The sequence below is a fragment of the Trachemys scripta genome, chromosome 3 (assembly GCF_013100865.1).
Source record: "Trachemys scripta elegans isolate TJP31775 chromosome 3, CAS_Tse_1.0, whole genome shotgun sequence".
Lineage (NCBI taxonomy): Eukaryota > Metazoa > Chordata > Testudines > Emydidae > Trachemys > Trachemys scripta.
The window spans coordinates 90,786,865-90,809,910 of record NC_048300.1 but is presented as its reverse complement, the minus strand read 5'-3'; the positions used below and the strand labels follow the sequence as shown (position 1 = coordinate 90,809,910).

The following is a 23,046-nucleotide window of genomic DNA, read 5'->3' as shown; positions in this document are numbered from 1 at the left end:
TAATGGGGGGGGGGGGGGGAGAGAAGAAATTGAAAGTCAAATTTAAGAACAGTAGTGCCAAAAATAAAAACTTGTGTACTAATTATATAACAGGTTAAGCAACATGTTACAAACTTAAGACTCATTCTGTGTAAAAAACATCAAATATATGAAAATTCATGGACTCACATTTGTAAGTAGTGTGATCTAGTATCAATGTGCTAAATGTTCCTCTCTTCCTGAATTCTTGGGCACTCAGTACATATAAGTTAAAGAGATTGGAATTTTATACTTCACCCTTCACAGATGACGATCTTTAAAATATTTATTTTTAAATAGTGTAACTTAACTTCTTTATAGCCTTGACTATCCTGGAGAATTTTAGATAAAGTCATTTAGAGTCCCTTGCATGCCAAACATCTCCTCAAAAGTTTGTTACAAATATTCTACAGACAAGCAAGCTCCAATAATCCCTGTTCTTAATGCAAGCCATCTTGTAACATTACAGTGTTGGCAAAAAACCAGAAGCACGGGCAAACCATGCGCTAGCACCACATTACTATACTACTGGGTGTGGATGCAAAGATAAATGCTAATGAAATAGGTCTGATCGTTAAAATTCTCTAACATACCATCTACCAACAGGCTAACACTAACATTGTAATTGCACATGGTAGACTTCTGCAGCATAGGAGACTTGTATATCAATTTCCATATAGGTAACAGGTAGTTTTCCTTCCTGATAAACTGTTTAAAGATTACTTATCGTCTGTGCTGTGCTTTTTAGCTATGCAGTGCCACACAAGTACTATTTATGTGCCAGGAATTACCATCCACCACTTAGAAACATGAATTCAACATTTTTCTTTTTTGATTTTCTTCTCCATTTGTAAAGATTTATCCTCCCTGCCCTCCTTCGCCGTCCCCCCATTTCTTGAAGAGAACAAGCTATCATGCTGCTATTCTGTGAATGCCCTTATCTGATACCTAAAACCTCACTGAAGAGGTTGCCATAGTTCTGAAACATGGTTAGTTCATTTGTGTTTCTTCCGTTAGCCCTGCAATAATGTAGCTCAAAACACTGTAGGTTCTCCATAATAGCACCCAACGTGTTTTTTAAAAACTGTTCAACAAGAGATATTTCTCACTTCTTCATAGTTTTAAGAGTAAGTTAAATAATTTCAGATAAATATTTCAGCTTCCTTTAAGGCATTTAAATGTAAACCACCTCCACCTCCAGCCAGAAAGGTCCCATCTCCAATTTTTTGTAAACATTCAAAGGAACATCTAACCGGACCAACAACATTCAGCAGTACTGAGATCCAGCTAGTGAAATTACACGATATGCCATTGCATGGTCAAAGGTTTACCACACACCCCTGCTAAAAAGAAACCCCAAGGACACCCCCATACCTAACCAAACCTACAGATCAAAAACTCCCACAAAAGGACAGACAAAAAAAAAAATCCTTCAAAAAGTCTCCATGTACAGTTGATTTCAGTGACCAGCAAAGGTCAGGGACCACTTTGTTCACCTCCATCAATGAATCCCACCAATAGCCAGGTGTACTCAGTATATTACCACCTCAAAAATGCCTTAAACACACACACACACACACACACACACACACACACACTTACACTTATTCCCACCATTGGCTCTCACTCCAGCACACACCCGCTGTGGCTTTACGAACAAGGGACTGATCCTGCAGACAGTTTTGCCCACGAGTCTAGTTATTCCCACGCTAAATCCTTACTGATTTTAATGGGAGTAAACAGTTCTCATCGGTGTAACGGCTTGCAGCGCCAGGCACTAACAATGCAGACATAGTAACCACAGAGTAGCCACAGGAGCAGACAAAGCTGTGTTCTTACCAGGCCTTCCCCAGGTTTAATGTTGGTTAAATGAACCTCCTCCAGACATGCACTCTGGCTCATCAATGGATCTGTAGTTGATCTGATCATCTTATCACAAATTCCATTTAAAATCTTGGACTGAAAATGAACAAAAATTCATTAGGAAAGCCATATTCTAGAATCCCCCCCTCCCCATTTCTCAATAAAGCAGAAGTTATTTAATTATAAAATCTGGCCCACTAAGAAAGCTTGATATTCTGCCAGCAGTTCTATGAGAACATTCAGAGAATTTTCCTCTATGGCCTTATCTACCCTAGGCTTCAGGGGTAAAAATCTGCCACTACTGCTACCACCAGTGACAGGAACGTTGGGACAGTTAATGTAGACAAGGTGCCACTACAGTTGTCTGGAAAAAAGGCAATTACGACACCACCACACTCTTGCGAAAATTTAGTCTATATTTTTCAGGAATTTTTATTTAGAAATCCAGAACATTTGACTATCTTTAGTGCCAACAGTTATTTAGATCTGCTTTAAGAAGGGTTAAGTCAGGATGGTGCTAAAGAAGCCAATGACAACTGATGAATACTCTATACCAAGTTTTTGAGTGGGTAGGCATTTAATAATTAAGTATTTTAGCATTAGTTATCTCCTTTGTGCCAGTTGCTGTAATCCTTACAAACTTATATTTGCTTGTTACCAAAATATATCCAATCACAAACCAATACCATTTCTGAGGACACATTCTGACCTTAAACACATGTATGTAACTTGGACTAATGAAGTCAGTGAGAGTGAGGCTTATGTATCAGAAGGGAATAATTTGTCTTTTACATTCTAAAAGTTTCAAACAGGCAAAATGACTACTTAATCAGCAAAAATGCAGTGGTCAAAACATCCACTTTCTTCCCACACACTCCACATTGTTTAAATTTATATCAAGACACAAAATACAATGTATTTAACTTAAAGTTGTTTTCAACAGTTAACAAAAAAAAAAAAAAAAAAAAAGAGGCCTTAAAATGTTCAGGATAGCATTTATTTGTAATTGGCTGTGAAACTGGAAGGTAGCTCACCTGAGAGACAGTAAATATCTCCAAGTGCCCTTGGGACTTCTCACTCAATGGAGACATATGTAATTAAGGGGCTGCACAAAATCCAGCTTTGTATAAAGATAGCTCTGTCGAATCACAGTGGGCAAGGGTAAAATATTCTCAAGGTTTGTTATTCTCAACCAGATTTATAGAACTGAAATAATGCAATTTAACTAAAATCGAAACAATGCCTAAGCATGAATACGAGGAACTGCTAAAACAAGGGAATTCCAAACAACAGTGCGTACACGGAATGGGGTGGGGAAAAATGAGAAACTGAAGACTCCTATTTGCTTGGTTTCCTTATTTATGGACAAAATTATTTTTAGCTATTGTGCTACTGAATGCCTAAGCATCTATCAGCAAACGGAAGGCCTTATCAAAGAACACAGCCTGGCTCATGTCAAAAGCAGGAAGCGATGATTAACTGTTACAAAATATTAAAAGCATTTCATTACATCCCACTGTTGGTCACAAGGTTCTTCAAAACGATTTTGAAAACTCAGAGCTTTCAAAATGAAGTATAATTAGACATAGATCTTTCTAGTTCTATAGGCAGGAGTGCCTTTACAAGGTCCACCACAAAGTACATTATTTATTAAATAAAGTGATATATCCCACGCTGTGAATCATGGACATTTTGCTTTACTTGGTCTAACATCCTTTTACATTCCTTTGCCTCCCCTTAAAATCTGAGCCAGACATCGGTCTTGAAGAAATACCAATGGAATAAAACCTTAAGGATCATCTACTGTATACAGCAGTGCTGACTTATACACCATTAAAAATTCACCATTATCCCTTCTGAAAGAATAATGAATGATAAAAACAGCCTGCAATGGGGTTTTGCTTACATGGTACATTTCAACTTTGTCAGTCTGAGTAATCAAGAAGTCATTGAAATAAATGGGAATACAAATAACTAGGTTGTAACTGAAATGCATACTTACTACATGTAGAACTTTATCTTCCATTTCAGCCATAGTGCAATCCTAAAAAGAGAAATCAAGCACTAAATTAACAGAACTGTGTAAACGGACTAGGTTGCAAAATACTGAAATACAGCTACCTCTGACCTCAAGCAAAAAGAGCAGTATCTTTGGAGCAGGGATTAATCAGGCATCTGCTTCCCCTTCTAGGGATCAAATGTACCACTGAACAACAATTTTCTGACACCTGGTCTAAAAGGCAATACAGACCTTCAAAATGTCAAAAGAATACAAGCCTTCAGTTACTGCAGAAAAAATTTCCAGGAAAAATGAGTTATACACAAATAAAGATGGACTTTGTTAAGGTAAACCATACAATCTTGTTTTAGATACTACAAATACTGAGCCAGCTATTACTGTATTCAACATTTCAAAATGGATAAAAAACACTTGTTAAAAATAGCTACAGAAGTGCTTTTAAAATATGCTATTGATGGCATTCAGGAAGGCAAAGGAACGGCACACAAAGCATTATTTACACAGCCCAGGTACAAAAGACTTTGAACTGAAAAGAGTTCATTTAGTAGATTACAGAAGAGACCATTGTTCTCTGAAAAAACAGCAAAACTGGAACACACCAATACATTCCCAGACAAAAAGAAGGGGGGGAGGGGGGAGAAAGGTTAAATTACAGGATTACAGGTACAGTTGTAAATATTTATCAATTACTTAAGAAGCCTCCATTAAGTGTTATTTTCTCAAAAATAATAAAATGTTAGAAAATACAAAGTTAAGGTTATATTTGGAGGAAAAACCCCAAATCCCAAGGTTATATTTGGGGGGGGACCCCAAACATTACAAAAATCACTTGAACAATCTTAACTCTGACCCATATCACACCAGCCTTCCAAGCTGCACAACTGTCACATCTCATTATAAAAGACTGAGACATTTTAACGAAGATTTCATGAAGAAGGATTTGCTGAAGACGAAGTATTCACAGTCTGCATATGCAGGTATCTTAAATCTTTAAGTCTACTTACTTTATATAGTTTGCCGTGAAGTCAAAGAACTTAGCACACAACTTGGGTTTTGTACATAAATGTACATGTTTTGGAAGCGTGAGCTCAATTCCCTGAGTCCTTAGCATTACGTTAATTTTTGGCCTGGTTCTTAAGGGGGCTAGAGCCACCGCATATGTATCTATACCAAGTCTGACCACACTTTTACATTTTATACTCCATATGCTTTTGAGACTGGTCCTCAAAATTGCTCCAAAGACAGTCACTTTTAGCAAACAGACAGAAACCTCACTTTTTCTGGTGAAATAAAGAGTAACTTGCTTTACTAATGGTAAAGTGGCGTACGTGTGCTTGCTATACTAATATGAAGAGAGATGTACTTTGTGTTAAGGGCTTCAATAGAAAACAATATATCAACAAGAGTAAGGTACTAAAAAGCCTTTTAGATCACTTCTAAATTTTCAGTCACTGAAGTAATGACAACGTGCACTGTTTCCACGCAGGATTGTCTTCTGAATTTTGGTTGTTCTGTAGACAGCCATACAGGGACAGAATAAAGGTTGAGTGGTGACTAAAGCCATGTCTACACTACAAAACTTATGTTGACTCAAGTTATTTTGGCATACAGATGCCACGGTTAGTACATTGCTTGTGCCCATGCATACTTGACTCCTTATGTCAGCAGTGTACGTGCTCACCAGGAACACTTGTATTGATGCAGAGTGCGGTGCACCATGGGTAGGTATCTCACTGTGAACTCACCACTATGCAGCACACTATCTTTTGGGAAGTTTTGTCAATGTATGATGGGGCTGAAATGAGTCACTCAGAGGTGTCTGGAAGCATGTCCCATTTTGCAACTGTCTCCATCCCATAATGTTATCTATATCCCATAATTTTCATGCCTTTTTTAAAATCCCACAAACATGCATGGCCTCCTCTGTCCACCATTCCTGAAAGAAGCATGGAGCCTGCACTATTATCACAAGCATTGCAAGCACAGATTGTATGATCTTGAAATATTTCCAGAGCTACAAGAACCACCAAATAAAATGGGGAAACCTGACAATTCCTTGGAGGACAGACTGCTGTGGGACATAGTGAGAATTAATTCAAGGTTGTTAGTGGCATTCAGGGAGCAGATGAAGATGGTGGAGTGCTGCTTCTAGGCCCGAAAAACAAGCACTGACTGGTGGAATCGCATCATAATGCAGGTTTGGTATGGTGAACAATGGCTGCAGAACTTTCAGATGTGCATTCCTGGATCTGTGCAGTGATCTTGCCCCAGTCCTCCAGCACAGGGAAACCAAAATGAGAGCTGCACTGCTGTGCAGAAGTGAGTGGTAATCGCACTGTGGAAACTTGTGATGCCAGATTGCTATCGGTCAGTCGGGAATCAATTAGGGAAATCCACGCACCACAAGGGCTGTTGTGAGGCAAGTGTGCAGGGCCAGTACGCAGGACTGTGACTCTCAGCAATGTGCAGGACACAGTGGATGGATTTGCAGCAGTGCTGCTCCTGAACTGCAGTGCAATAGATGGCTTGCATCTCTCTATTGTGGTATCAGACCACCTTGCCATTCAGTACAGCAAACAGGAAGGGCTACTTTTCTGTGGTTATGCAAGCACAGGTGAATCACCAGGGACTCTTCACTGACATCAGTGTTAGCTGGTCAGGGAAGATGCATGATGCTCACATCTTTAACAACACAGGACTGTTGAGAAAGCTACAAGACTTTTTCCTGATCAGCAGTTTACCACTGGAAATGTTGAAATGCCAAAAATGATCCTGGGGGACCCAGCCTACCCCTTACTTCCCTGGCTCATGAAGGCATGTACCATCCACCTTAGCAGCACCAACGAACAATTCAACTACTGGCTCAGAAGGTGCAGAATGACAGCTGAACGTGCTTTTTGTTGTTTGAAGGGCCATTGGCATAGTTTACTTACAAGATAGGACCTTAGTGAGAAAAACATCCCAATGGTTATAGCTGCCTGCTGTGTCCAGCATAATATATGTGAAGCAAAGCGGGGAAGTTTCCATCGGTCTGCAGGGCAGAGGTGGAGGAGCTGTCATCTGAATTTCAACAGCCAGACACAAGGGCTATTAGAAGAGCTCAATGCAGAGCTATATTGCTCCAGGAGGCTTTGAAAGACCATTTTAATCCTGAGCAAGAACAGTGTGTGTTGTAATGTGCTCTACCTGGCTTTGCAGAAGTCATTTGGTGATCGCTGTACATGTAGGAAGATAACTTTGTCAAGGCACGTATTAATTTGGTCTGTGAATCATCTCATGAATTATGTGGCACTGTGGTAACTGGTTGCTTTCAGAACTGCTGAGCATTTGGCAGCATATGTTATGAACTAATAAAGATGAATTATATTGCAAAAAACACAATCAGTGCAAAGAAAGAGCAATTTTAAAACAAATATATTACAAAACTTAAAATTTAATAAAGAGAACAGAACTTATGAAGGGGAAAGAACACTGATGCCCATTTCAGCTACACATGCACCAACTGTGGCTTTCAGATATGTTTGGCTGTGATTGTCTTTAATGTCCCCCGGGTGGCATGCCAGGGGTAGTGCAGAGGCCCCTGATGCCACATGGAATGTTGCGGGGATGGGGGGAGGTATAGGGAGGTCCTGATATTGAGTTCTCAATGGGCTGCAGAGTGAGGTGAGCCCAGGACTGTTGAACCTGCAGATCCACCACAGTCTGCAGCATCTGTTTGCGCTGCCTTAGAAGCCATTATGTCTTGGTGCATCTTCCTCTCCTTTTCCTGCTGGAGCTTTCTCCTCTCCACTCTTTCCTTCTCCAGGCTGTCTGCAATATTCATCCTCCAGCCCTGTGCTCGCAGTCTGATGCGGCAGTGGCTTGCAGGATCTCACTGAACATGTCATCCTGAGTCCTCTTCTTTCTCCTCTTTATCTGGCTCAGGCATTCTACAGGTCTGAAAGGGAGTATGAAGGCCGCAATGACAACAGCTGAAGATAAAACACACAGAGGTACCACGGTCAGCGTATTCACTACAGAAAGGGAAACTTGCTCCCCTGAAGTTGTAAGCACAACAGTCTCACTTCTGCTTGGGATTGTTTGTGCACGGCACCAGTCACAGCACCAGCCATGGTGAGTATGGCCCACCAGGGGTGGGGGAAATGAGGAGCAAATTGCTTGCTTGCATGATCCCAGTAGTGTAGGGCAATGGCACTGAATACTGGCACAGTTTTCCACAGGCAGTGGTGATTTTAGCTGATCTCTCACTGCTGAGGGTTACAAAGGCAGAGACCCCACAGCTGCTGTGGCATCCTAAAGGTGCCCGAGCCCATATGCTGCTAGCCTGTAGTGCTATTGCAATGGTGCCTATTGAAGTTATAGCTGAGTGTCATAGGATAATGGCCTACCACAGAGGATGAAATAGGACAGCCATCCCTAGAAACCTTCAGGAGAGGATTGCCGAGTACCTCAATGAAAGTTCCATGGAGATCTCTCAGGAGGATTCAAGGGACACCCCTGTATCCATAAACAAACTGCTCTATGTGGCCCCTGCCTAACTCTAGAGGGAAATGAAAAGCAAATAGCAACTCAACGTCTCTTGGTTGTACCACTACCTTTTCTAGCATGAGTAAATTAATGAAAAAAGTCAAAAATGTGTCCTGCCATCCCTGTAATTGAAAATTTATCTAAACGCTTACCTGAGATTCCTTTCCTTGCATCGGGCTTGCCCTTGATCGACTGGTGAGACTGTGGCAGAGTTAAAAACAGGATCTGGCTCGCTGCGCAGCTGGATCCTAGGTCGCCTGACCCCCATACTCCTCCTCCACCTCCTTGCTGTTCATATCGGGGTCTGTGACTCAGTGGGCTCCTCAGAGGTATCCATAGTGCTGTGTGTGGGGAGGGGGTATCCTCCACTGAGTATGGCTTGTAGCGCTTTGTAAAAGTGGCACATCTGCGGCTCAGCACCAGATTGATTGTTGGCCGCCCTGGCCTTCTGGTACGCCTGCTGCAGTTCCTGGGCTTTCACGTTGCACGGCTGCTGGTCCCCATCGTACTAGTTCTTCTGCATCCCCTGAGCCATCTGCTCATAGATGCCAACATTTTTACAGCTGGTTCAGAGCTGTGCCTGCACAGCCTCTTCTTCCCACAGGCCCAGGAGACCCAGTATCTCCTGTCTACTCCAAGCTGGAGTGCTTCTGGAGCACACAACCAGCAGGGGCAGCTGGGCAGTTGCACTCTACAATGGAGAGCTGCTAGGTGTGCTCGTCAAGCTGGACAATCAAGAAAAGGAATTTCAAAAATTCACTAGGCTTTAAAGGAACGGGGGGGCTTCCAGTCTCAGTCTCCATGACGCCTGCGCAGTGGAGTTCATAATGATGACCTGAAAGGTCCTCAGCTGCTGGAGGACAGTTAGGCTCAACATAGGTAATTCAGTGTCTACACTTGCCCTGTGTCACTCAGGGAGGTGGTGTTACTATGTTGGCATAACAGGGTGCTTACAAAAGTGGGAAACTAATTTAAAGTGAAGACACATGCACAGCTAGGTTGACGTAAGCTGGCTTGTGTCAATCTAAATTTCTAGTGGCCTAACTATGCCCTTCCTTATTTTGTTTTGTTTTAAGTGTAACTTAAACAGTAGAAATTTTGGAAAAACTTAGTTGTGAGTTTTTTTGAGAAAACTGCCAGGTTCTCCGAAGGGCTGTCTCTTCAGTAATTCATAGAAATATACAACTTTTACTCCAGTATAAAGTTGTTTGTTTTTTAATGAGAATTTCATTTGGGTATTTGAAAAACAGAATAACGATTCAGTGAGTCCCTGTGAACCATGCAAACTGTGCAGGAATTAAGTCTTGCCAGTGACTAACCCTGCTTTAACCATGTTACTAAAATTTGTGTTCTAAACATGACTCTCAAACTGCAGATTTGATAAGGCAGATGGGCCCATGTCTCCATCCCTTCCTCCCCCACCAAACATAACCACAATCTCCATTCCTAATTATTTCAATTTGAGTTGGCCTGCTTAGTACATGTGATCCAACACTGATTGCTCCCATGGTTAGAAACAATTCTAAAAGCAGCAGCATCTCATTAATTTCCTTACACTGGTTAAAAAGGGAGGCTTGTAAACATGCCGGGGACAGGACTGGGGGGGGAGGGAAGGAAGCAGAGGTAGATTGAGAAGCCTTGAATGGTGATCTGCAAATGTACTGTTAAAAGTTATCTAGCTACAGGATTACGCGCAGAACGCCCCAGAGCAAGGGTAAGAAGGGCACTGACCAATTAAGTAATAAACCCTGTTTGGGTGCCTGGTTCCTGCTTTTTCTATGACATTCCAGCACGAAACATTTGAGGTCACCTGCAGAAGCATGGAGTTATCCCAAAATGGGAGACGCAATTAGCTCATTTTCTTTCAATATATGCATGGTTTTGAAGAGTTTTTGAAAATGGCATAGCTTTCAGGCAGGAAGTGTGTGTGTGTGTGTCTCTCTCTCTCTCTCTCTCTCTCTCTCACACACACACACACACACACACACCCCCCATAGATTTCACCTCACCTACAAAAAACCCCCAAAATCCCCAGGTCACACACACCACTTACCTGACCACCTTCTACAAGGGAGTTCCATGCTCCAGCAGGCATCAGTGGGAGCTGCATATCACAGTATGGTACATACTGAAGCATCAAAGGAGAGTGGGAGCCAGCCACTCTGACCCCAGCTTATATCCAAAGCTGGAAATGAGCTGGTCTGCTGAAAGTCACTTACATGCCAAATGCCCCTCTAGCCATTACAATTTAGGCCAATCACAACTAATAGTTAATTTGTAATAAAACATTGTGGAAGCCAGCCTGGTGGAAGCAGAAACATGAGGGAAAGGCAGCTCTTCCAGTCGCCTGTTGCAGTCCACACCCAGCGGCTACCTGCTCTCTTCCAGGTTATAATTTGAGTTCTATTATATTTATTAAAACAAGTTACCAACGTTGATTCTAACTGGAGTTAAAAAGCCAGCTTGCAGGTTTTCAAATTCAAGGCGGCTATTCCTGGGCCTACCCCAACTCTTACAGTTAATGAAAACACTAATGGACTTTAAAATGGGAGCCAGACTTCAACTATCCGGATATATGTTGGGAAAATAACACAGCGGGGCACAGACTATCCAACAAATTCTTGGACTGCATTGGAGACAACTTTTTATTTCAGAAGGTTGAAAAAGCTACTAGGGGGGAAGCTGTTCTAGACTTGATTTTAACAAATAGGGAGGAACTCGTTGAGAATGTGAAAGTAGAAGGCAGCCTGGGTGAAAGTGATCATGAAATCATAGAGTTTGCAATTCTAAGGAAGGGTAGAAGAGAGAACAGCAAAATAGAGACAATGGATTTCAGGAAGGCAGATTTTGCGAAGCTCAGAGAGCTGATAGGTAAGGTCCCATGGGAATCAAGACTGAGGGGAAAAACAACTGAGGAGAGTTGGCAGTTTTTCAAAGGGACACTATTAAGGGCCCAAATGCAAGCTATTCCGCTGGTTAGGAAAGATAGAAAATGTGGCAAAAGACCACCTTGGCTTAACCACGAGATCTTGCACGATCTAAAAAATAAAAAGGAGTCATATAAAAAATGGAAACTAGGACAGATATCAAAGGATGAATATAGGCAAACGACACAGGAATGCAGGGGCAAGATTAGAAAGGCAAAGGCACAAAATGAGCTCAAACTAGCTACGGGAATAAAAGGAAACAAGACGACTTTTTATCAATACATTAGAAGCAAGAGGAAGACCAAAGACAGGGTAGGCCCACTGCTTAGTGAAGAGGGAGAAACACTAACAGGAAACTTGGAAATGGCAGAGATGCTTAATGACTTCTTTGTTTCGGTCTTCACCGAGAAGTCTGAAGGAATGCCTAACATAGTGAATACTAATGGGAAGGGGGTAGGTTTAGCGGATAAAATAAAAAAAGAACAAGTTAAAAATCACTTAGAAAAGTTAGATGCCTGCAAGTCACCCGGGCCTGATGAAATGCATCCTAGAATACTCAAGGAGCTAATAGAGGAGGTATCTGAGCCTCTAGCTATTATCTTTGGAAAGTCATCGGAGACGGGAGAGATTCCAGAAGACTGGAAAAGGGCAAATATAGTGCCCATCTATAAAAAGGGAAATAAAAACAACCCAGGTAACTACAGACCAGTTAGTTTAACTTCTGTGCCAGGGAAGATAATGGAGCAAGTAATTAAGGAAATCATCTGCAAACACTTGGAAGGTGGTAAGGTTATAGGGAACAGCCAGCATGGATTTGTGAAGAACAAATCGTGTCAAACCAATCTGATAGCTTTCTTTGATAGGATAACGAGCCTTGTGGATAAGGGTGAAGCGGTGGATGTGGTATACCTAGACTTTAGTAAGGCATTTGATACGGTCTCGCATGATATTCTTATCGATAAACTAGGCAAATACAAATTAGATGGGGCTACTATAAGGTGGGTGCATAACTGGCTGGATAACCGTACTCAGAGAGTTGTTGTTAATGGTTCCCAATCTTGCTGGAAAGGCGTAACGGAGTGGGGTACCGCAGGGGTCTGTTTTGGGACCGGCTCTGTTCAATATCTTCATCAACGACTTAGATATTGGCATAGAAAGTACGCTTATTAAGTTTGCGGATGATACCAAACTGGGAGGGATTGCAACTACTTTGGAGGACAGGGTCATAATTCAAAATGATCTGGACAAATTGGAGAAATGGTCTGAGTTAAACAGGATGAAGTTTAACAAAGACAAATGCAAAGTGCTCCACTTAGGAAGGAAAAATCAATTTCACACATAACAGAATGGGAAAAGACTGTCTAGGAAGGAGTACGGCAGAAAGGGATCTAGGGGTTATAGTGGACCACAAGCTAAATATGAGTCAACAGTGTGATGCTGTTGCAAAAAAAGCAAACATGATTCTGGGATGTATTAACAGGTGTGTTGTGAGCAAGACACGAGAAGTCATTCTTCCGCTCTACTCTGCTCTGGTTAGGCCTCAGCTGGAGTATTGTGTCCAGTTCTGGGCGCCGCATTTTAAAAAAAGATGTGGAGAAATTGGAAAGGGTCCAAAGAAGAGCAACAAGAATGATTAAAGGTCTTGAGAACATGACCTATGAAGGAAGGCTGAAAGAACTGGGTTTGTTTAGTTTGGAAAAGAGAAGACTGAGAGGGGACATGATAGCAGTTTTCAGGTATCTAAAAGGGTGTCATAATGAGGAGGGAGAGAACTTGTTCACCTTAGCCTCTAAGGATAGAACCAGAAACAATGGGTTTAAACTGCAGCAAGGGAGGTCTAGGTTGGACATTAGGAAGAAGTTCCTAACTGTCACGGTGGTTAAACACTGGAACAAATTGCCTAGGGAGGTTGTGGAATCTCCGTCTCTGGAGATATTTAAGAGTAGGTTAGATAAATGTCTATCAGGGATGGTCTAGACAGTATTTGGTCCTGCCATGCGGGCAGGGGACTGGACTCGATGACCTCTCGAGGTCCCTTCCAGTCCTATAATCTATGAATCAGACACCTAGCTCAACACTGCTGAAAAGTTTTGAAATTAACTGAACAAAAATCTCAACTGCAGGAGAACAGAGTGACCAAAGTTGGTAGCAGCCAGTATGCACCTGCTCATATCACACGTATAGTACTCCAGCATATGTTTTCCTCACTAACAAGTTGTACATAACTAGCACACAGTTACTTCCCCAGCCACCCACCTTCCTTCCTTTTTGGAGAGGTGAGAAGAAAAGCGGGGAGGAGGGAAAAAGTCAACTGACCTTCTGAACCGTGGTGGTGAGATCCAAGCAGAGCTGAATGATTCTGTTCTTTGTCGCTGAGAAGTCAGCAATCCCTGTAAATGGGGCCCTGTAACAAGACAAAATCCCCTTAGAATGAAGAGCCCTCTCAGCTTCCAACTCTGGCTGTTAATGGGCACAGCACATAGATTTACACAGTTGCAGGTCAGATAGCAAACCTGAGACATGCTGGAACTATCACGTTAATACAGTAAAAATGTTATCTGAATAACGTACCTGCAGTAAATAGACTAAAGTGCCTTTTAACACAAGTGCACCAATATGGTGAGGAACAAACTACCCTTATAACAAGTGTATTCTCTATCATGAAAAATATCTCAGCCAAGATCAGCCTCTGTAATGGCTTGCTTTCCTCTAAGAGGTAAATCTGAACAGCTGCTAACCTTTCAGCACTGTTTACAAAGGACTCAAGTCTAGCTCAGTGATTATACCCTCCCTTAAAGGAGATCGCTTTAGAGAGCTGTTGAGGGGCACCTCAGCTCCACCTGCTACTTTATGAGGGGCAGGGAGAGAAGGGAAAAAGTTCCAAAACACTGACTGGGCTCAAAGTTGGATAAGTCAGCCATCTTGCTGCTGGGGCTAGCAGACAGGAAAGTTGGTGGGGGCTGGCAGTGACCGGAGGAAAGAACCAAGTGAGAAGAGCAAGCTATTGCCAGGGAACAGCACCTGACAGTGACAGCAGGGCCATTCATGGGATAACAGCTCTTCCTCCCCATGATCTCCTTCTGACTTCCCTCCCCACAAGCTGGGTCCTTAGGAAAGCTGGCAACATGTGAGATAATTTACAATCATCTATTATCCTGTCCCAGCATCACTGCTGGGACACTATCTGCTCAGCTGCCTGTCTGTTTCCGCAGCAGCTGTCACAGAGCAACCCTAGCCCGTGTAAGGAAAAGCAAAGGAGTCTCTCTTGCTGCCTGTCTTTTTCCAGGCCCCTGAAGCACACATTTGGGAAAGAACAAATTCATTCAAAAATTAAAGCCATGTTAACAAATGGCTGTTTTTTAAACAATTTTGTGGGGGGGGGGGGGGCAGAAGGATGAAGGGGGGGGGGGGGGGGAGGGGGGAGAGAATATACTTTAAAGCCCTGTCTGCACTAGGGAAATTTGAGGGAGAGAGGGAGGGCAGGGGAAGTTTTCCACCACTGTAAACACTGGTCAAATCCATTGATTTTAGCAATATCACTACCCCATGCCCCACAGCCACCAACAGCCTGGCAATTCAACTTGCTAATTACTGACATTCTAAGATTTAAATAAAGTGATGGTCTGGGTGGGAACAAAGACATTTACATTCAGACATCACTCTGGAAGTTGCCTTTGCAAACAGAAATACTTCATTTCACTAACTCAAGTGACCATATGGACTTTTTTTTTTTAAAAATGCGAGTACCAATCTCATACCTGTCCAACCAAGCTAGCAAGGCCTTAGCAGCACCAATAAGCTCCACCACTGAGGTGAGGAATTCATTGGGGGGTTTGTGTGATGTTTTTCCATCATAATTTGAATTTTTCCTCCGGCTGCTGATATAATTCTGCAGGTTGTTGGAAGAAGCTCGCAATTTGAGAACCAAGTTCTTCATATTGTCTGTTTCAAGACCGTAATTCTGCAAGAAAAAGATTTGTTTTAAATAGTTTAAGTCATTAGAGAGATCCCATTTAAGCTAATTGCACCATAAAACAAATTATTTGGGATGGAGGATCCAGAGAGTTGCCTATAATTTCTCTCTCGACAAAAGAAAAGTTGCTTGGGAAAAAAGTAACTTTACTGAACTAGTTTCAGAGGGGTAGCTGTGTTAGTCTGTTTCAGCAAAAACAACGAGGAGTCTTGTGGCACCTTAAAGACTAACAAATTTATCGTGGGCTATGACCCACTTCTTCAAATCTTACATCTGTGCTTACTGTCTGTACTGAGATCTTACATCTGAAGTGGGTCATAGACCACAAAAGCTTATTTTCTAATAAATTTGTTAGTCTTTAAGGTGCCACAAGACTCCTCATTGTTTTTGATTGAACTAGACACCATTGGACAACCTGCTTTGTGAAATGCAGTCTCTGATCTATATTAGGCATTTGAAAGTATGCTATTAATCCTAGTTATCCTCAATGCTCTTAACTCCTAGAGAATGCAGGAAGTCCCCAAATCCTGTTGTGGGTGTGTAGGTAACTGGTTTGGAAAGCAGGTGTAGGTGCTGTCTCAGATGCAAGGACTTGAAAAGCAGTCCATAGATTTCTGAACATTCAGATGTAGCAGAGTTCGACTTCCAGCTGCAGAATGCCACGCAGACAAACACATCAGAAGCTACCTCACTGAAGTCCTGACTTTACTATGCGACAAACCTCATCAATTTCCACTGAAGTCACTGGGAGTTGAGGGGAACTTGAAATTTCAAAATATTAGGGCTCAAAATCCCATCACATCACTTGATTCTTACTGGAACACAGTAGCATCGATTTCACTTTTCTCCCATTAAAGGGAACGGAAGTCTGGCTGCTTCCAGTACTATGGTGGAAAACCAGAAGCAGCACAGCTAGGTTCCATTCACAACAAAAAAGGGGGACGTTTAAACCTGCCGGGGGACAAAAGCTGAACTACCAGGAAACGGATGTGATTAAATATTTACATCAGGGTTTTGACTTATAATTTCACAGTTCTGAGTAAGTGTTCCCCTACTAGGAAGGGCATTGATTTGCACGGGTATGGACAGTATCAACACTATGCATGAGTGAAAACTGCCTTTGAAGTCCCTTCTACCTTTCCCCTCGCAAAAGACAAAACCCATAGAATACTAGGCTTGCATCTGAAGAAGTGAGGTTCTTACCCACGAAAGCTTATGCTCCCAATATGTCTGTTAGTCTCAAAGGTGCCACAGGACCCTCTGTTGCTTTTTACAGATTCAGACTAACACGGCTACCCCTCTGATATGGAATACTAGATGGCTCGGGAGAGCGAGAACACGTAGAAAACCTGTAACATCTAGTCACTAGTAACAAAAATAGAATCCAGTTGGTTTATGCAAAATCAGTTTGCTTCAGTCCAAATGTCAGTCACAAAACCCATGCTGTATCAGTTCTGTAGACAACAGAGGTTAAGGCCAAGATTTTCAAATGTGATTAATAATTTGAGATGCCTCACTGGAGACATCGTAAAGAATTCTGATTTTTAGAGGGCAGATAGGTCCCTCAGCACTTTTTGAAAAATAAAGTCCCTTTAAGGCATCTCAGGTTGAGGACCGAAAAAACATGGGTATCCAAAATCACTAGTCATGTTTGAAAAAGCTTGGCCCTAGTCTCTAAGGTCTTGTCTATACTGAGACTTTTGTGAAATTCTCCCAACATTGCTATTGCACAGATGCATTTCCACCATCCCTAGCATTGTAGACTAGCTATGCTCAGAGGTGGAGCTACACCAATGCCATGGCAACAATGGACTTTACAAAAACCTCTGTTTAAACACAGCCCAAAGGCACCACTCCAGCACAAAGATCCTTAGAAAGAAAAAATAAGTACACAGCAACTCAGAGTAATTACAGGAACACGATGGGTTATAACACATGCTGGGAATGGGGAAGCCTTTGGAAAATTTTCAACTGCACTTTGTATCTAAGTGCTAATATAATGATTTGTAAGAGATGAGAGACAGCAAACCAGTTGTCCCCGTACAAATCTTAGTCCTCCTCTTCCTCCTCTCCCTCCCCTCAATCACAGCATTTCTCCCAGAAGCCCTCTTATGGCCTTCAAAAATGCCTCTTCCCACTCCATTAAGCTTACATGACTCGCGCACCAGCTTTGCTGGCAATATTCCTAATGTAGGAGCTCTTATGCAGATTGTTGTGCTCCACTCTACTCAAGTTTCATGTACTCTGTGGCTTTCGCGGTCAAATGTGCATAATGAAGTCTCGGATACCTTGGACTGAAAAAGCTGTAGCACAAGTGACCAGGAACTTTTAAAATAAAATAAAAATAAATAAAAACACCCCTCCCGCAACTCCCTCTCCAAAAAAGCCTACAGAACTCCCCCCAAGAATCCACAAAGCTAAAACATACTGGGATTTTTCAGCCACCGAATTGCCTTTAAAACTACCTCCCATTTCTGGCCAGAGTCCAGTGCGTATACACCGCACAAGTCTACTAAAGCAAGGGAGCACATAGTATCTAGAGTACAGCTAGAGATGTGTTGCTGAGATGAGAGAGGATGTGATCTAAGTAACAACACCCTTCCAACAGCAGAGGATATCCTTAAGTTTTCCATCATCCTAGAGCAGGAAAAATTTTGGCTTTAATAAACAAAGTCTGAGCATTACATTCTGTAGCCATATAAACTTGTCACCTTTCGATTTAAAGAAAAACAAACAGGAGAACATCATTCTGACGAGTTTCTTGCAGCCAAGTTTTTTCATCCTCTCTTACACAATGCTGCAATATTGTTTGTTTTTGGTGTGCTTGCTTCCTCACCACCAGCTCTGAGTGCCGGGCCAGCTCCTGCAGCCACAAGAATGTGAAAATAGCAGTGTGCCAGGAGAGTATAAAAGCCTAATTACTCTGGCAAGGGGAGAGGGGACACAGAATATCCCTTTCACTAGGGACTGAAAATGTTATAGGCCCTTTTAACCCTCAAGGACAGCAAGTGATTAGGTAGTTAGAACCACTCTATAAAGAGCTGTGATCCTTTCGAATGTGGCAGGGTGGGGGACAACTGCAGAATTCCCAAGGCTTGAGTTTCAGGCACTCAGGCATGCACTCATATGCATAAAAATGAGAATGCAACTGCATGCCTAATTTGTGCAAGCAGTTATCACCATTCCACTCAAAGAAGTTACACATCTTGTGCAGCAACAATGGTTCTTCAAGATGTGCATCCCTACGGGTGCTGCTTCCCTGCACTACTGATTGGAGTACTTTGGTAGCAGTGTCCGTTGGGCCCATGCATGTGCTTTGTTTCCTTGTGCTGCGCCACGAGGCTAGTCAGCTTGCGTGGGCTAACTACTTTTAAGTAGAGGGGAGGAGGGTGGGTTGCAGAGCACCTGCAGGGACATACATCTCAAAGAACCATCATTACTGAACAAGGTGAGTAGCAACTTCTTCGAGGAGTGTCCCTATGGATGCTCCTTTGTAGGGGACTACAAAGCTGCACCCCTTTAGGAGGGCTGGGATTTTAGAGTTGGGTCAGTCACAGATAACAGTACTGTGGAGCCAAAGATGGCATCAGAGGCGGAGTCCCCAGTGATCTGTGAAGGTGTGGGCTAACACCCACATCACTGCTCTGCAGATCTCTACAATAGAAACATCCTTAAAGAAGGCAACAGATGAGGAGATTGATCTTGTGGAATGTGTATGGATAGAGTCTGGAGGGATCATGTTACGAATTTGGTAGCACTGTCTGATGCAATTCGAGATCCACTTACAGAGTCTTTGGGCTGATACTACTGAGCCCTTTGATCTTTCTGCCACGGAGAGGAACAGTTTAGCTTTAGAGGACTTCCTGAAGGTGTTTGTCCCATTGAGGTAGAATGCAAGGTATACAGTATGGCCTCCCTATTGTCTCGGTGAGGCTTGGGGTAGAAGATGGGAAGGTGGATAGACGGATTCATATGAAATGAGGATGTTATTTTAGGAATGAACTTTAGATGTAACCTGAGCATAATCTTGCCTGGGAAGAATACTGTGTAAGGGCGATGCACCATCAAAGCAGCTATCTCCCCTATTCTTCTAGCCGAGGTGATTGCTATCAGAAAGGCCGTTTTCACCGATAGGTATGTCAGTGAACAGGTAGCCATAGGTTCAAAGGGGGGCCTGGTCAGCCCTTTCAGTACCAGGTTAGGTTCCATGCGGGGTAGAAAGTCAAGGTTGAGGGAAGAAGTTAGTTATACCTTTAAGGAACCTTTGGTGGTTGGATGCGATAGTACTGAGTATCCTCTATGGGTCAGTGAAACGTTGTGATGGCTGTTAAGTGGACTCTGAGAGAGCTCAGGGATAACCCCAATTTTTTAAGGGTCAGAGCATATTCCAGAATATGTGAAAGAGTTGCTGACACGGGAAAGATTTGTTAGGACATGCACCAAATCTGAAACTTGAAACCACTTCTGCAGGTAAGTGCATTGTGTGAAGGACTTTCTGTGCAACAGAACTTCTTGCACTTCCCTTGAGCATGACCTTTCTAGGTGCTGGAACCATGTAGGATCCATGCTTTGAGGCAGAGAATCCCCAAGTTGGGGTGTATAGTACGACCTTTGTCCTGTGAGAGGAGGTGCAGAGAGTTCAGAAGGGAGATCAGCAAGCACATCACAAGCTGCATCAGGTAAGGGTACCAGGTCTGTTTTGGCTAAGTAGGAGCAAATCAGGATTATGTGAGCTCCGTCCCTCTTTATCTTCAGCAGGATTTTCAGCAGAAGGGGAAATGGAAGGAAGGCGTAAAGAAGGTCCTTGTCCTAGGGAGAAGGAGAGCGTCTCCCAAACAGTACTGTCCCATCTCCACCCTGGAGTAGCATCATGGACACTTCTTATTCTGGTAAGTAGCGAACAGATCTGTGGACTGTGTTCCCCACTGTGTGAACAATTCATGAAAAACTGACAGGTGCATCACCCATTCGTGGTCATGCAGAAATTTGCGACTGAGCTTGTCTGCTATTGAGTTCTGCGAGCCCGGGAGGTAAGCTGTGGACAAGGTGGTGCTGTGAGAGCTGCACCAATTCCATAGCCTCATTGCGTCCGTGCTTAGAGAGGGTGACCTGGCCCTTCCCTGGCGGTTCACGTAGTACATGCAGGCTATGTTGTCCGTTAGGATCTTCGTATGTGATCCTGCTCTCAGCAGGAGGAAATGGGCGCAGGCCATTCAAGGAGATTGATGTGTAAGGATATCTCCACAGGTGACCATTTGCCTTGCATCGCATGGCTCTTTAGATGCTTGCTCCATCCTCTGAGCAATACAATCAGTGATAAGGAGTGACGATGGGGACGCCTGTGAGAAGGGAATCCCTTTGCATGCGTTGGCTGGGTTCTTCCACCAGGCTAGGCGGTTTTTTATCCTGGTAGGTAGTGACAGGGGGTTGTCCACACTGTCTCTGTTAGGCCTGTAAACCGAACTGAACCATAGTTGTAGGCATTGCATGTGGAGTCGGGCATGCAGTATCACAGTTGTGCTTGCCACCATATGCCCCAGGAATTGGAGGCAGAGTCTAGCCGGTATTTGAGGTCTGCATTGAGCTGCATCTATGAGTAACATCAGGGATAGGAACCTGTCTTGAGGTAGGAAGGCTTTGGTGTTGAGCTGAAGGCCCAGATCTGTGAACAAGCATATCATGACGTCAGTGGCTTGACAAGCTGCCTGGAGCAACTAGGCTCTGAGGAGACAATCGTCCAGATAAGGGTAGATCATTATCCCTTGTGAGTGTAGATGAGTGGCTACCACTGAGAGAACGGTGAAATATGTCTCAGGGCTAATGAAAGTCTGAAGGGGAGGACTCTGTATTGGTAATGGTCGTGTCCCAGAGTAAATCTGAGAAATAGTCTGTGAGCCAGTAATACTGAAATATGAAAGTAGGCGTCCTGTAGGCTGAAAACCAGTCCATCATTGGAACAGGGAGACTGATCATTGATAAACTGACCATCTTTAACTTTTGAGCCTCAACTAACTTGTTGAGAGCTCCGACATCCAGGACAGGTCTCCAACCTCCCCTTCCTTTTGTGTATTGAGAATTAATGAGGGCAGAACTCCTTGCCTCATAGATGTTGAGGTACTTGTTCTATAGCTCCTAACTGTAGGAGTTGATCTACTTCCTGACATAGTCGACTCTCATGAAAAGGGTCCCTTAAGAGGATATGGGGAAGGGTGTTGTGGGGGCATAGAGAGGGAAACTAGATGGTGTATCTGGAGCTGATAATCTCTAGGACCCATCTGTCCCACATTATTCACTCCGGAACGCTGCCAAGCACCCATCGAGACACGACTCAAAGAAGAACCTGCAATTTCTTGAAACTGCTTGAAAGAAAAATCACTCATATACAGGTTTTATGGGAAAATGAGTGTTTCCAGATTGGATTTAATTCTGTTCCATTCTATTTGGGTTCCCATTCTGCACCTAATATCATGGGATCTGAACACCTACGTTAGTTTGCTGCTCGATCTTCCTCCAATTAATTCTTTTATTTCATCAGACCTTTTTTCATGTGAATTAACGTTTTTAATCTTCAAAATGTTTTACAAATATCAGTCAATCTTCAACACCGCCAGGAACTGGCTAAATATAATCCACTTCATTTTAGTTTCTCCATCTTTAAGAACAAATTAAGTGACTCACCAGAGGCCACCAAAGGAGTTAGAGTCAGGATTAGAATCCAGGAATTGCTGGCTCGCAGTCCCATGCTCCAACCATGCCTCCCCCTCCCTATTTATACACAGTATCAGTTGCTGATGTTTGGCAGGTAGCTGAAGCCCCCCAAAAATTTAGCCTTTTGCTTTAAAAAGAAGTTTAATAAAATCTGACATTAATGTTTTAACTGTTTATTATTTCAAGAAAAAACAGTTTTGTTGCTTATGTATATGGAAACTGTTTTCTAGTTCAATACATCAACAAACTTCATTTTTCATGAAAACACACAAAGAAGTGGGCCCTCGGGAGCACATTATGTCAGACATTCCTATCTGGTTCTTCATTAGTTTGGGAAGAGATATGCAAGGGTACAGCTTAAAGAACACACCTCAAAGTGTGTCTACTCCCCCCACCAAACCATGTTATAATTTAGAGAGACAACGGTCTACTAAACAATACCCTGATCTGACAACAACTTAAATTAAGGTAACTGAAATAGAAGTAACTGACATTTAAAAAAATATTTTCAACTGGAGACTTCTTAATAGAGTGTTGGGGGGAGGGGCAAAAGATCCAAGAAAGAGTCAAGTCTGAATATACATTGATTCCAATTTCCTTCAGCCTCGAAACGTTAAAGTGCATGTAGTGATGGGGGTAAGTTGCTGGCTTGAAACCTCCACGAACTCAAGTTATAAATTTATATACATGGACGGTTACAGCACAAGCACAGCAGCATACACTTAACCTAAAACAAAGGTAGTTATCCATCCTGGTATTTTTGATTCATCTTTAATTTTTCAGGTCAATTCTGCAAGAACTGCTTATATGATGTCACTTTGCATTGGAATCCTTTAAAAATGCCATCGTGATACAACTTGATCTGATGGTCTTGTACCATGCGTGATCTGATCAATTTTTCACATGATGCTGAATACGACGACACACCAAATATCATTACATTGTACTGCACCAGACTGATACAACATCCCAAGCATTGCTACAGGATGAGGGATGAGTTTGCCCTATCA

At 42.7% G+C, this 23,046-nt stretch overlaps 1 protein-coding gene across 1 annotated transcript in view; it reads right to left on the bottom strand.

The window, feature by feature from the left end:
- Window positions 1-23,046, bottom strand: part of CNKSR3 (CNKSR family member 3) — a 93,539-nt gene that overhangs the window by 25,166 nt on the left and 45,327 nt on the right. Inside the window, exons 3-6 of the mRNA XM_034765361.1 lie at window positions 15,114-15,316; window positions 13,672-13,759; window positions 3,884-3,925; window positions 1,858-1,977 (exon numbers count right to left, since the gene is read on the bottom strand). Coding sequence (XP_034621252.1) covers window positions 1,858-1,977; window positions 3,884-3,925; window positions 13,672-13,759; window positions 15,114-15,316 — 453 coding nt within the window. The remainder of the gene's footprint in view (window positions 1-1,857; window positions 1,978-3,883; window positions 3,926-13,671; window positions 13,760-15,113; window positions 15,317-23,046) is intronic.